A 15298-nucleotide genomic window follows, 5' to 3' on the forward strand; every position below is an offset into this window, starting at 1 on the left:
CTGTTCTGCAATACGTATGCAGGATCATATGAGGGATCGCTGAGAGGCTGAGCCGGGTGCCGGTCCAAGCATGTGGGTGGATCCCGATCATATGGTGGTGATCTTTCCGGAGCTTGGACTGGCTCTGTGACATCAGCTGACAGCAGGCTTCAGCCCGCTGTCTGCTGAAAACGGGTCACAGGAGTTCAGAAGGAACTGCACTCCTGTGATCCATGGAAGTACAGCCAAAACAAGCTTTGGCTGTGCTTCTCCTTTTTGGCTTTGGCTGTGCTTCTCCTTTTTGGCTTTGGCTGTGCTTCTCCTTTTTGGCTTTGGCTGTGCTTCTCCTTTTTGGCTTTGGCTGTGCTTCTCCTTTTTGGCTTTGGCTGTGCTTCTCTTTTTTTTTAAGGAGATACACCCTATTTGTCATGTTTACCATTTATCATTGCAAGTAAAAGAAAATCCAAATTTTGGGTCGTCCCCAGAAAAGTAATAGCGGGGAAATCTTCCAATAGGGACACTAGTTCTGATTAACTGGGGGGTCCCCAAAGAATTCCCTTTTCTGGGATTTTCTTTCATTTCCTGTTTGGCTATGGGACAGGAAGTGAGGGAAAATCTCCGCAATGGGACAGAGGTTATAACCCTCCCTTACTCTATCCAAAAAAAAAAAAAAAGTTTTGCCTATAGTTCTACCTTAACCTTTTCTTGACACAATGCCCTAGGCCAGGGATCTCAAACTGTTGGCTCTCCAGCTGTTGCAGAACTACAAGTCCCATCATGCCTCTGCCTGTGGGAGTCATGCTTGTAAATGTCAGCCTTGCAAAGCCTCATGGGACTTGTAGTTTCGCAACAGCTGGAGGGCCACCAGTTTGAGATCCCTGCCCTAGGCTAATGTCCTATACTGATACTTTTTGAGGTTGCTGAGACTGAATCCCGGTTGCCGCGGACAGCTCCCATCCTAGAAGAAACTAGAACCAATCCCAAGTTTGACAGCGATTACATATTGATCACATGCAGGCTGGAAGCTTCCGAGATGAATAAAGCCTTCAGCCTCCAGAGGGCACTGCAGCCTAAAGGTGACAGTGTTAATCAGTTTAATACTGTGGATGGCAGATACAATGACAGTGTTAAAAAAATAAAAACATGATTAGAAAATAGAAAAAGTGTGTGTGTGTGTGTGTGTGATTCTTTTGGTGGAGTCTATGTAAAAAAAAAATTAGCTAAATGTTCCACGTATGTTTTATTCTCCAGATGTACGTACCCAGGCTATGTATCAGATGATGGATGTCGGATTTGTTGGACTGATATTCTCCTGCTTTATAGAAGACAAAAACACAAAGGTTAGTTATACTATTGCATCCATTTGGGAATAAGATTCACACTTCATGACCAGGCCATTTTTCGCGTTACTTTAACTGACAATCGCGCGGTCGTGCGACGCTGTACCCAAATACTATTTTAAAGTGTTGTTCCTACAAATTGAGCTTTCTTTTGGTGGTATTTGATCACCACTAGGTTTTTTTTTTTTTTTTTTTTTTTTTTTGTCTTGCATGTTTTTATTTTTTGAGTTTACAACCACTTTAAAACCTCTTTTGACAGCATATTCAACAGATTAAAAAAAAGCTAATAGCCTCCTCACCGCTTTCCGGGCATACCAGACACACGGAAGTGACGTCACTGGCTCCACCCGACGTGTTGCGTCACTTGTTATGGGACTTCTTCAGGGAACAAAAATATCCCCCCCCCCCTCCTGCCCCTGTAGCTGGGATTAGGCTTTAACCCTTTTTAACCTCACTGTGCATTTTGTATTGTTGTTTTTCTTTACTTTTTTTATTCACCCACTTTCTTTTTTTTTTTTTTAAATTTATTTATTTCTTCTTTGCTTCGATCCATAGACAGGACGTATTTTATATACCTGTTTCCAGTCGGTCCAAGCACAGAAGAGCACTGAGTAAGTATTTTTGTGTGTAAGCGTGCAGTCATCTACAAAAAAAAAGTAATGAAATGAAAATGCTTTCAGAATTCATGAATAGTTTTTATTTATTATTATTTTTATTATTACATGTACTTGTAATTTACACAGCACTATCTATATTTGTGTGTGTGTGTGTGTGTGTGTGTTGCACCGATGCCGTTTTTTTTTTTTTTTTATTGGTGTGTACTGATACTTTTTCAGGTGCGATTTGTGTCAATACAAAAAGAAATTGGCGCAAAGAATTGCATGCGATTTTATTAATTATTTTTTTATTTTTATTTTTTATCCTTTTTCCTCCACTGTGTGTATAAAAAGGGGGGAAAGCGCCATCTAGTGGACAGTTTAAAAAAAAAAAATGTTAGAACTCACAGTACATCTGGCCACGTGCAAAATAATCTACAAAGGTGTCCCGGTTCGCTGATGATAGCCAATCGGGGCTGCTGGGGGTGCTCACAGTGTAGGAGGAGAAGTTCCGGGACCCCGTGGGTATAGGGTGGAAGTGATGTCAGCTTGGGGGCGGACCACCTCTACATCTCCTCCAGTCCTGTGAGCATCAACAGCACTCTGTGCATGCAGGCACTATGTACTGTGAATTCTAAAATTTTTTTTAAACTGCCCACTAGATGGCGCTTTAATCCCTTTCTCTATCTATATACACACACGAGCAGTGGGGGAAATCGCATGAATTCCACTGCATTTCTGTTCAAATCGCATGTGATTTCTTTGCAGTGTGATTTGCGCCTATTCATTTTTGTTTTTGATGCAAATCGCACTACAAAGTATCGGTTGCGGGAGCATTTGGTCCAGTACCAATACTTGCCCAAATGCTTTGTATCGGTACATCCCTAGCATATATTGTACATTTATATCAGTCCCTGCCCCCAAGGAGCTTACAATCTAAGGTCCCTAACTCACATTCATACATACACATACTAGGGGCCAATTTAGACAGGCACCGGCCGACCTATCAGCTTGTCTTTGGAGTTTAGGAGGGACCCGCGCAGGCACAAGGAGAATCTCCAGGCAGGTAGTGCTGTGGTTGAGATTCAAACCGAAGACCCCCTAGTGCTAGCAGGAGGAAGTGCTAACCACGTAGCCACTGTGCTGCCCGTTGATAAAGAAACGGCGCCCTACAAAGTGTCTGTGAAGGTTCCCATGTATCTCTCTCCTGATATATATCATGGTATATCTTGTAGTAGTTGCTGACATTTAACTTGACTTGTTCTGTAATGTTGAGGAGGCTTCTCCAAACCACTTCTAATGAGTGTCAGGAAAATGGAGCCCCTATGGCGTTCCAGAGGATGGGAGAGGCTCTGAGCAGATTAGGGTAGGGAGTTCCAGAGGATGGGAGAGGCTCTGAGCAGATTGGGGTAGGGGAGTTCCAGAGGATGGGAGAGGGTCTGAGCAGATTGGGGTAGGAAGTTCCCAAGTCCTGCTGTATTTGTCACTAGACGCAGACAGAAAATCGTTCGTTCTGTTCCCATATGGGGAAAAAAAAAAAATTGGAGTTTGTCCCTTCGGGAATCTTTCGTACGAAAAGTCGGAATCGGCTGTTGAAGGTTGTGTACACACTATACGAAAATTCTCACCCAATTTTCTTATAGTGTGTACGAGCCTTAACTGTTTGCTATATAGGGTATATCCATAATCAATAATTTTTCCATTAATTACTGATCCTGGCTATACCCTATATAGCAAATAAATAACACCTGGTGATTTGGGTCCTCATGATTACTCATTATGATGAATTTTGAGCCTCTGAAATGTGTTGGAGTGTTCTGTATTGTCATTTGTGAACTGTGCCCTCCTGCCTGGCCTGTACGGTGCCCTTCTTCTCACCCAGTATTATGCTCTCCTGCCTGGCCTGTACTGGGCCCTCCTATTCCCCCCCCCCCCCCCGTACTGTACCCTTCTGTCTGCCCTGCATTGTGCCCTCCTGCCCGCCCAGTACTGTGCCCTTCTGCCCTCCTGTTCGCCCTGCACTGTGCTCTCCTGCCCCCAGTACCGTGCCCTCTTGTCCTCCCTGCCTTGTGCCCCCCTGCCCAGCCTGCATTGTCCCCTTCTTCCTGCCCAGTATTTTGCCCTTATGCCCGGCCTGTACTGGGCCCTCCTATCCCCGCCCAGTACTGCGCCCTTCTATCCCCGCCCAGTACTGCGCCCTTCTATCCCCGCCCAGTACTGCGCCCTTCTGTCTGCCCTGCATTGTGCCCTCCTGCCCACCCAGTACTGTGCCCTTCTGCCCTCCTGTTCGCCCTGCACTGTGCTCTCCTGCCCCCAGTACTGTGCCCTCTTGTCCTCCCTGCCTTGTGCCCCCCTGCCCAGCCTGCATTGTCCCCTTCTTCCTGCCCAGTATTTTGCCCTTATGCCCGGCCTGTACTGGGCCCTCCTATCCCTGCCCAGTACTGCGCCCTTCTACATATATATATATATATATATATATATATATATATATATATATATATATATATATATACATATATATATATATATATATATACACATGAGAGAGATCTCTGGCAGAGGAATTTATAACGGGGGGACAGTGTAAAAAAAAAAAAAAAGTGGGTGCAGTGTGTACGGAGGGGGGGGGGGTGATGTACAGGGAGTGAATTTAATTTGAATTAATTCCCTAGTTGCCCCAATATGTAGCCTTCCTTTAGCTAAACCAAGTGTTTGCCAGAAACGGTCTCCCTAGTAGGCGCGGGGCGTGCATTACTTTGTCCCCCCCCCCCCCAGAACTATCTTAATAGCATCATGGGCTCCTGGGCAGCCTGTTTTTGTTGAGAGCGGCCTTGTCAGAGCCATGGTTCCTTATTACAATCTGGTCGATCGTATGATGATTCCAATCCAGCACCTCATTTCTGCTTGTTCCAAACAATCGCCCCCCCCCCCCCCAATGTCTGGGCGGCTGAAAATCTTTCTTGTACTGTAGCACAATCCCTAACATTTCTTATTTCTATAATGTCTTTCTTTCTCAGGTACGAGAGAATAGAGATTCCACTTCATGTGGTTCCACAAGAAACAATCCGGAAAGTATGTCTGGAGTCGGCTGTGGAACTTCCCAGAATCCTTTGCCAGGAAGAGCAAGATGCCTATCGTAGAATACACAGGTATGCAGAACAATCCATTCTGAATAAATGTTGTCTATGTGTTTTTCTTTGGAATCCTTGTGCAGTGAACCCAACATGGAACAAGTCCTGGCCTTTGCCTCTGTGCAGGTGTTCCATCGGATTGGGCGACCCATCGGATTAGAGGATTGGGCGACCCGTCGGATTGGGCGACCCCGTCGGATTGGGGGATTGGGCGACCCCGTCGGATTGGGGGATTGGGAGATTGGGCGACCCCGTCGGATTGGGAGATTGGGCGACCCGTCGGATTGGGATATTAGACGACCCGTAACAGAAGTGATGTTCCGTCATGGCCATCTTGGTACACCCCGCACTCGCCCACACGAAGTCTGAAGTTGCCAAACGGACATCTTTTTACACTCACCAGAGTCTTGCATTTCACACTTATTTCACTATATAAGATCGGTTTACAGGTAAAAATAAGTATTTGGAAATCTGTGACAGTTTTGATGTTGAATTTTAAAAGCAGCGGCACATCTGCTGATCTCACACCTTTTGCTGATCTGACCGTCCGATTGGGCGGCCGGTCAGATTAGAAGATTGGGCGGCCGGTCAGATTAGAAGATTGGGCGGCCGGTCAGATTAGAAAATTGGGCGGCCGGTCAGATTAGAAGATTGGGCGGCCGGTCAGATTAGAAGATTGGGCGACCGGTCAGATTAGAAGATTGGGCGACCGGTCAGATTAGATGACCCGTCAGATTACAAGATTGGGCGACCGTCGGATTAAGAGACCCATCAGATTGGGCGACCCGTCAGATTAGAAGATTAGACGACCCGTAACAGAAGTGATGTTCCGTCATGGCCATCTTGGTACACCCCGCACTCGCCCACACTAAGCTGAAGTCGCCAAGCGGACATCTTTTTACACTCACCGGAGTCTTGCATTTCACACTTATTTTTACCTGTAATTTTTATCTTATATAGTGTAATACAGGATTTGGAAATCCGTGACACTGTTTTTGATGATGAATTTTAAAAGCAGTGGCACATCTGCTGATCTCACACCTTTTGCTGATCTGACAGAAGGCCGCTGCTTTTAAAATTCAACATCAAAACAATGTCACGGATCTCCCAAATCCTGTATTTCACGATATAAGATCAGTTTACTGCTAAAAATAAGTGTGATATGCATGATTTACGTGGGTGTAAAAAGCTGTCCGCTTGGCCACTTTAGAATGTGGGCTGAGTGCGGGGTGTACCAAGATGGCTGCGACGGACCGTCACAAGATTTGACGGGTCTCCTAATCTGACAGAATACAGGAACTTCCTGTAATAAAGACTGCGCGCTCTCTCCTTATGCAGGGGGGCTGGTCTCCGCCTCCTCCTGTTGTTTTCGGCAGGCTCCCTGTAGTGGGTGGAGTCTGCTGGCCCCTCCCACAGCTTTGCGCTCTCTACAGGCTATGTACAGCACAGCGTTGATGTCACTGCTGCTTGTACAAGGTAATGCCTGGGTTTGCAAAGGCATCTAATCTGGTGCACACAGAGTAGATTCATAACTTTTGTGGCTGTTTTAAAGTTTTGTTTTTTGTTTTTTTGTTTTTTGTGGCCAGATTTAGGCTTTAAAATCTGTCTGTGGGAACAGTGTGAATTGAGGTTGTTTTGAATGAGAAGGTGGAATAGAATACAGGATGTGTCCTTTTTATGTATTAAAAACAAACATTACTTGTGTCTACATTTTATAATGTATTTTTTTTTTTTTTTTTTAGTCTTGGACATCTAGATTCTGTCACAAAGATTCACAATGGATCTGGTAAGTTTCTTCATGTAAATGCAAACATTTTGACACCTCTATTGGTTTTGCTTAAAGTGGTACTCTAGGCAAAACACACCCTTTCCCAACTGCTGGGATCGTCCTTTTAAATAGTTCTGAATGCACAAGAGGGGGTGGGGGCATGAGAAGGATCGGCGGTCACATGATTGGAAGCTGGTCTCACCGGCTAGCGATTTTTAGGTAGGGTTCACACCATTGCGGATTGGAAGAGTCCCCCCCCCCAACCCCCCCCCCCCGCATCCAATTCACATAGCAGGAGAAAGTGACCGGTTCTCTATGGCGCCGGTTCACATGTCTCTGGGGGGGGGGGGGGGGTGGGGGGGCAGCTGCGGAGCGCACTGCACAAACTGTGCGAGTCTTTGGCTCAGTTTCAGGGCCGAATTCAGGCAAAATTTTTTTGCCCTGAAACGGAGAACAGGGACGGACAGCATTTGCTGTGCGATCCGCGGCCCAGTTTAGGTGTGAACCGAGATGTTTTGGAGTGGAGAACCATCTCCATAGAGAATAATAGATTTTTTTTTTTTTTTTTACCCCTCAAGCTACAAAACGCTTAGGTGTGAAGGGAGCCACAGCCTGCCCCACTCACCCCCCAGCCAGAAACGGGAGCTTGTAAAATGACTGAAAATAAAATAAAGGTTTTGACAAGCAAATTTATGGAAGTGTAACGGAGTGTCTAAAGTAGAACTTATAGGTAAAACGTTATTTTTCACTTTAGATGTAGCAAGGGAGGGTTATAACCCTGCTCAGATGATATATTTTTTTTTTTTTTTGCCATCTGTGTCCCATTGTGGAGATTTCCCTTCATTTCCTGTCCCCATAGCCAAACAGGAAGTAAGAGGAAATCCCTAAAAATTTAAAGGAATTCTTTGGGGACCCCCAGCTCACCAGAACTAGTGTCCCCCCATTGGAAGATTTCTCCTTTTTTTATTACTTTTTCTGGGGACAACCCAAAACTATATATATATATATATATATATATATATATATATATATATATATATATATATATATAATTTATTAGCGTGTGTAGCGAAACGTCCCACACTCCGCTTGTGTGCTTTCATCATATACCACTTCCTCCCAGTCTGAATATAGATATCAGATATTCCAACCGCTCACAAGACAAGACGATACTTGTTTAGTTGCTGAACATGGACTCTTTTATTAGAACCAAAATAGAAGTCTTATATACAGTGAAAGAAGAGGAGGTTCCTACCTCCTGCTCATATTACTCTGACAATACACCTGTAACCAGAAAAAGAATTAACATGAGCTAATTTAACTAATCCCTTAAAGCAGCCGATGTGACTCCGTGCCCTCCGGAGCATTGTTATGATTAAATGGGGATTTCACTACAGGTCAGACTTGTTGTCACTGAGCTTCACAAAGTCGATTATACATTATTATAAACCTCAACACAGAACCCCTTCATACAATAGCGAGGTTAATTAGCACAAACAACAATGGATGAAAGACTCTAAGAAGTTGTGGCTCCAGACTTTACATTATAGAAGACAACGGACATGTGGCTGGAGTTGATGACATTAGCATCTAACAGTGACTGATTCATACCCTTGGGACACATACTATTTCTAATCTAGCATATACAGGGTTCCCAGAGTCTGTGTGTCTTGGGGGGGATATGGACCTGAATCCAAAGTAACATCACCTCAAGGGCCCCCAGGCATACAGCTCACAAAGAGCACCGTTCCCCCAAATGCCAGGGCCCATGATCGGTAGGCAAGAGGCCAGCATTCAGTCCCCTCCAAAAGCCTCTGTCCCGGCTAAGTCTGTCACAGCATGCTTTCAGCGCAGACTAAGCCTGGACCAGATGCGGTCTTTGACAGCTTACTGGCTTCAGATTATGTGACCCGGTCACTGATCTTTCCCATCCCACCCCCGGGCATTCAGAAAATTCTTAGGTTTAGAATAAATCAGGGGTCTCAAACTGGCGGCCCTCCAGCTGTTGCGAAACTACAAGTCCCATCATGCCTCTGCCTGTGGAAGTCATGCTTGTAACTGTCAGCCTTGCAATGCCTCATGGGAATTGTAGTTTCGCAAACAGCTGGAGGGCTGCCAGTTTGAGACCCCCTAATTTAGATGCAACTTAATAGGGTTGAGTTACCAAAGTTATTTAAGACTACAGGCAAATGGGGCTGTTCACTTTGCAAGGGAATTTGTCCCAGAGCTCAGTGAATGAATTTGCAAGGGAGCTTGAGGTGAAGCGCTGCTGACTTCCAGCACCCAATTATGTTTGTTTTTTTTTTTTTTGTAAATTCCGTCACATGATTGGGCCTGCGAGTGGATTTTGAGGGCTGGTGAGGAAGGGCTGCCTGGGAGCCGGGGGGGCGAGGCGGCAGCCTGTGTGGAATGGGAGTCCTTCTCCCAGCGATCACGCAGGGAGAGAGAGAGAGAGAGAGACAAGCCCAGGTGATCAGAGCGCAGCGCAGGGAACACAGCGATAACAGCTTTCATTTCAATTGCAGTGTTCCACGCCGCTCGCTGTCAGATACAGCCCCTCCTCCTGGTCCTGGGACTTTGATAGACAGATCACCCGTCCAATCCCAGTGACGGGTGATCTGTCAATCAAAGTTGCCCAGCCAGGGGGCGGCCTGTATGAAAGCTGTTATCGCTGTGTTCCCCGCGCTGCGCTCTGATCACCTGGGCAGCTCTCCTGTTCCTCTCCTCCCTGCACAGGTAGGCTGCATTGGTGGGCACAGGCTGAATGGTTGGCACAAGGCTGCATGGGGGACACACGCAGCCTGCATTGGTGGGCACAGATACAGTTGTTGTTAATATTTTATTTTTATAACTTAATTTTGCATAATACATTTAAGTGTCCTTTCATGAGATAATTTATGAGGGCGTGTTTAGGGGCAGGGCAACTGGTGGTGAGTAAGGCTCGGTTCACACTACCGCAACTTGGGATCCGACTTGTCAGACCTCAAGTTGCCCCAAGTCGCTTGACATCAGAAATTCCATTGAAGTGAATGAGAGCCGTCTTAATGTACGCTACTGAAGTCGCTCCGACTTTAGAAAAGGTTCCTGTACTACTTCAATCCGACTTGTACCCATTGATTTCAATGGAAGTCGCCTCCAAAGTCGGATTGTGTCTTAACTGAAGCAACAATACAGGAAGAGAAAATTTATTTTCTCAGGCAAACCCCTCCCTCCCCTGTCTCCCACAGAGCCGATTGTGGTTTGATTGGCCACTGGAAAGTCGCCTTGTAAGTTGCCCCAAGTTGCGCTCAGGTTGTGTCCTGGTCGCCTGGCAAAGTCGCGGCCAGAGTTGCGTTGCCCCTGTGTGAACCGAGCCTAACCCTTGAGGCCTGGCTAGTAGCTCAGGACTTGAAATTTTTGAGCCCTGATTACAGGCTGTATATGCCGTGCCTTTATTTCCCTCCCCTCTTCCTGCCAGCTGTACACATGTGGGCTTTACTCCATGCTGCCCAATATGTGTACACTTTTTTTTTTTTTTTTATGTTACCAACAGCTCCCAAGATGGGCTCCTGATCACTGTGACCACATATATGATCAGAGGAAGCCCATGTAATTCCTCTGATTTTGAAATCATAAAGGGCTGGTGGAAGCTGCCAGTGAGGGGTTTAAAAAAAAAAAAAACCCAACATGAAAACATTGATAAGCTGTATGGTGTCTCTCTTTGATCTTGCAGTTTTTACTAAGAACTTATGTGGCCAAATGTCTGCAATTAGTGGACCGCTCCTACAATGGCTGGAAGATCGCTTGCAGCAGAACCACCAACGTGCCCTGGAACTAGAACAGGAAAAAGAAAAGTTGATGCTGGAGTTGGAAAGCTTAGAAAGTGACTGAAGACGGTTTGTTACTTTAGTCACTTTTTTTTTTTTTTAAATTTTTTTTTTGAATGTTGTAATTCAGTAAAATGTCTGTATAGCTTTTTCCATAATCACACAGAAGAGTAAATGTCTTGCCTCATATGATTTTATTTTTTTAAGTTTTTTATATGCAAAAGCAATGTTTATTGTGGTATTATTTTCTAACTGGAGCCAGACTTTGGTCAGTTGCTGTATACTTGCAGCATGTGTTGAACGTGGGGGGGGGGGGGGGGGTTGCTGCTGCAACACATATATGTGCATATTGAATGGTACAGGTGTTTTTCTATGCACTGAGGTGGGTTGGGATCCCATTTGAAAAAAAAAAAAAAAAAAAGTTGCTTTGATACAACACAAAAAATGCTCATGTTAGGAGTTAAATAACAATTACAGGCATAGTTTACATTGCTCCAGCATGGACTAATGTAACATGTATACCTGGATGATGCCCCTGGAAATTCACGGAATGGACACCGCTACTCTATTTGCTTCTGGGTCCTGTGCTGGCCTGATACCTTGTGGCCGCTCAGAGCATGCCTTGCATTTTCTAAATAATGAATTAGTAGACAGCGCGACGCAACGCTTCCCACCCCATCCAATAAGAGAACGATTTGCAAGGGTGGCATTCAGATAATGCTTTCCATTATCTGAATGAATGGAGAGTGGCCGACCTTTTGTGTTTACCATGCAGGAGAGCAGGCACAGGACTCAGGAGCAAATGGAGATCACTGCAGTAAACCCCCCCACCCCAACCAGCAGCCTTCTAATATAAATGCATATTGGGCAGCACAGTGGTGTAGTGCAGGGATATGCAATTAGCAGACCGCCAGCTGTTGCAAAACTACATGTCCCTCTGGGTGTCATGCTTGTGGCTGTCAGAGTCTTGCTATGCATCATGGGACTTGTAGTTCTGCACCAGCTGGAGGTCCGATAATTGCATATCCCTGGTGTAGTGGATAGCACTTTCACCTAGCAGCAAAAAGGGTCGCTGGTTCGAATCCCGACCACGACACCATCTGCCTGGAGTTTGCATGTTCTCCCTGTGCCTGCGTGGGTTTCTTCCGGGTACTCCAAAGACATGCTGGTAGGTAAATTGGCTCCTGTCTAAATTGGCCCCTAGTCTGTATGAATGTGTGGTAGGTTGTAAGCTCCTTCAGGGTAGGGGCTGATGTGAATGTACAATGTATATGTTAAAAGCGCTGTGTAAATTGACGGCGCTATATAAAGTAACTGAAAAATAATAATAAAAAAAAAAAAATAATATTCAAAATTGTGTAGGTGGCAACATCTCAGCCCGGTTTACTCTTTGATTTTTTTTTTTTTGGCTGGTGCATTTAAGAATGGAAATGTATTTTACCAATCCACAAGAAACAGTTATTGTCAGGTTATTAAAAATGTAGGCAAAGCTTTTTTTTTTTTCGCCCCATTTTGGATAGTGTGAGTGAGGTTAGAAGAACTCCGGTCAGTTTTTTTTTTTTTGCCATCTGTGTTCGATTTGGGGGGGGGGGGAGATTTCCCTTCACTTCCTGTCACATAGCCAAACAGGAAGTGAAAGTTTTTCATAGTGATAGAATCCAAGTGTGACACCAGCACTAGTGTCCCCATTGGAAGATTTCCCCTCTATTCCGATGTCAATCCAAAATTTGGGCTTTCACTGATAACAGTAAACAGGACAAATAGAGAAGGTAAATCTCCCTAATGGGGGGCACAGACGGCAATAAAAAAAAAAAAAAAAAAAATCTGACAGGTGTTCTATTCCTCCAAAAAAAAAAAAAAAGCTTTTCCCTTCAAGCTTCATTCAGACTTGTGTGACTTTGGACATCAAAGTCGCATGAAAATTCATAGCCCATTCTTTTTCAATGGCACCCGTTAAAATTGTAAAAGGTGCCTGCACTACATTCGATTCAATTTGACATTCTCTGTGCCAAAGTTGCACTGGAAATCGTGCAACATTGGAGATACACTAATGGAGCCTAAAGCACTGTGTGTGTGTGTTCTATTTAAAAAAAAAAAAAAAAAAAAAAAAATTTAAAAAAATGTATAAATAATAGAAAAAAGCAACACACTGACCTCATTTCCCAATATACTTTATTTTTATGTTCACATTGATACAATTATATCATCCATCCAGTTTAGAAGAATATTTCCCTGCAACAATGTTCAGCAATAACAGAACAACAAGTATTTTGAAAACCTAAGACACTAATGCAATTTAGAATTCAAAACAGCGACACACTTTGTAGGTCAGAGGTCATAGTATACGGGAGGGGGGAGGGGGGGTTACAAAACTGCTGGCAATGGTTCACTCTTTACATAATACAGTCTAATTTAAGGAGAACTCCAGGCAAAAAAACAAACAGCAATTGATTATTATATGGGAAACACCAGTTCCTCGTCTCCCCACTTTTCTATTATTAGCTGCTTGGAGGCAAATATTCCATGAAGCCCGTCTGCCCGAGTCCCCAGAAGGTTCTATTAGGTGAGAGCTACACAGGAGATGGTTAGTAGCTCAGTCATTCTACTAAAATCTCAATGGGCCGGATTAACCAAGTGGTGCAAAAGTTAGGAAATGAAAGACAATTTTGTGCAAAATTGTTGCAAATTTGCAATAAATTTATTATATTGCAGAAACCAAAAGCAGGCGCAAATGGTGACACTACACATGTGCGTTATGACAGATCCCTCCCCCTCCCGGGCTGATGTCTATTTACAAAGATCAGCCCAAAATCTGGTGGCCAAGTACTGAACACCCAAAACTTATCCCTGATAACCGCTACTGCTTGGGGCACTAACCTGCAAATTCTTTGTGCGCCATATACAGTAAGGAAAACAACTGGATACATTCTATGCCAAAAAATTCCTATTAGTGCATTTAATGTATGCAATTGTTTTAATTATATGGCACACAAATGGCAACATTAATGTGAAATGCTGCAAATAGGGATTTTCCTACTACTGATGGACATGTTGCGTTCCACAAGAACTAGCATTACAATTATTTTTTTTTTATTGTTGAACCGGTAATATGAGGGCTATGCTGAAAGTATTGCAACGTGAGCATAACTTTTTTTTTTGACTTGCATAGGTCATCCAAATTTTACATGCTGGTAGAACAACTCTTCCTACTAGTAACTTTTCTTTTTTTTATTGCAGGTAAATAATGGATTCCAAGCAGAAGCAATGTGCCATTATTGAGGTTTTCATAAAGGAAGGGCACAGGCTGCCCAACATCCACAGAAGTCTACAGAATGTCTGACAGCCTACACCCTTTCTTTATCAAAAACTCAATGATGGTACGTTGCTGGAGAGGACACTGTTAACAAGAGCAATGTCTTTTATTGGTGAAACTTGGCTACCTTTTGTAGCCTGCTGTGGATGTTGGACAGCCTGCACCCCTCCTTCATCATCAACAACTCAATGACCGCACATTGCAGGTAAATAATGGATTCCAAGCAGAAGCAATGTGCGGTCATTGAGTTCTTGATGAAGGAGAGGTGCAGGCTGTCCAACATCCACAGCAGGCTACAAAAGGTTTATGGAAATGACACCATTATTGAGATTAAAGTCTTGTCATTGACATTCCCAAAAGGCTTGACACAAATCACCAATGAGAAGACATCGTTCTCAATGGTGTCATTTCCATAAACCTTTTGTAGCCTTCTGTGGATATCGGACACCCTGCACCCCCTCCTTCATCAAGAACTCAATGACCGCACATTGCTTCTGCTTGGAATCCATTATTTATCTGCAATGAAGAGAAGAGTCACTGTACACACATGTGAAATGTGATCAACCTATGTAAGTTAATTTTTAACTATGTTCTACATTTACTATTATTACTACATCATTACGTTATACCCACTTTTGCATTAATTTCAGTACAGCCCGTGTAGTTTAGTGGTCTTACTAAGGAGTAAGCTACACAAGTCACATGGTAGCAAAATGCACCAATCCTGTGCAAGTGGCCACTAGTGCATGGTCTATATGTAGCTAAAAAATATACAGGCATACCCCACTTTTAAGCACACAATGGGGTTTATTTACTAAAGCTGGAAAGTGCAAAATCAGGCTCACTTCTGCATAGAAACCAATGAGTTTCCAGGTTTTATTACCAAAGCTCATTGGTTTCTATGCAGTAGTGAGCCTGATTTTGCACTTTCCAGCTTGTGTAAATAAACCCCATTGTGTACTTAAAAGTGGGGTATGCCTGTATAATCAAATAGATGCTAGCGTTTTTTTTTAGTAGCATGACTATTATGAAAAACTTCCTGTATAGCTTATGGAGAAGTGCCAGCGAGGCATTAAATCTCTCAGTACCAAAGCAAAAAAAAAAATGCCCATGTCACCTTAGCTGGCCATACATGATACAATACAATCTGACGGTACCATCCCCTTTTAGATTCACCAAAACAATTCTTTCAATGTGCATCTGGTCAGTCATGTCCTAATACTGAATAGGTCAGTGGTTCTCAACTCCTGTCCTCAGAACCCACTAACAGGCCAGATTTTTAGGTATTACCTTTTGGAAGATGCAGACTAGAACAGTGTTTCTCAACTCCAGTCCTCAAGGCGCCTCAACAGGTCATGTTGTCAG

At 44.0% G+C, this 15298-nt stretch overlaps 1 protein-coding gene across 1 annotated transcript in view; it reads left to right on the forward strand.

Moving 5' to 3' along the window:
• Positions 1–11996, forward strand: part of BRCC3 (BRCA1/BRCA2-containing complex subunit 3) — a gene marked incomplete in the record, with an annotated part of 19148 nt that extends 7152 nt beyond the window's left edge. Inside the window, 5 exon segments of the mRNA XM_073600640.1 lie at positions 1231–1319; positions 1875–1930; positions 4933–5064; positions 6789–6832; positions 10527–11996. Of these exon segments, the coding sequence (XP_073456741.1) occupies positions 1231–1319; positions 1875–1930; positions 4933–5064; positions 6789–6832; positions 10527–10684 (479 nt within the window).
• Between the last annotated feature and the right edge of the window lie 3302 nt (positions 11997–15298).

The sequence above is a fragment of the Aquarana catesbeiana genome, linkage group LG09 (genome assembly GCF_042186555.1).
Source record: "Aquarana catesbeiana isolate 2022-GZ linkage group LG09, ASM4218655v1, whole genome shotgun sequence".
Taxonomy (NCBI): domain Eukaryota; kingdom Metazoa; phylum Chordata; class Amphibia; order Anura; family Ranidae; genus Aquarana; species Aquarana catesbeiana.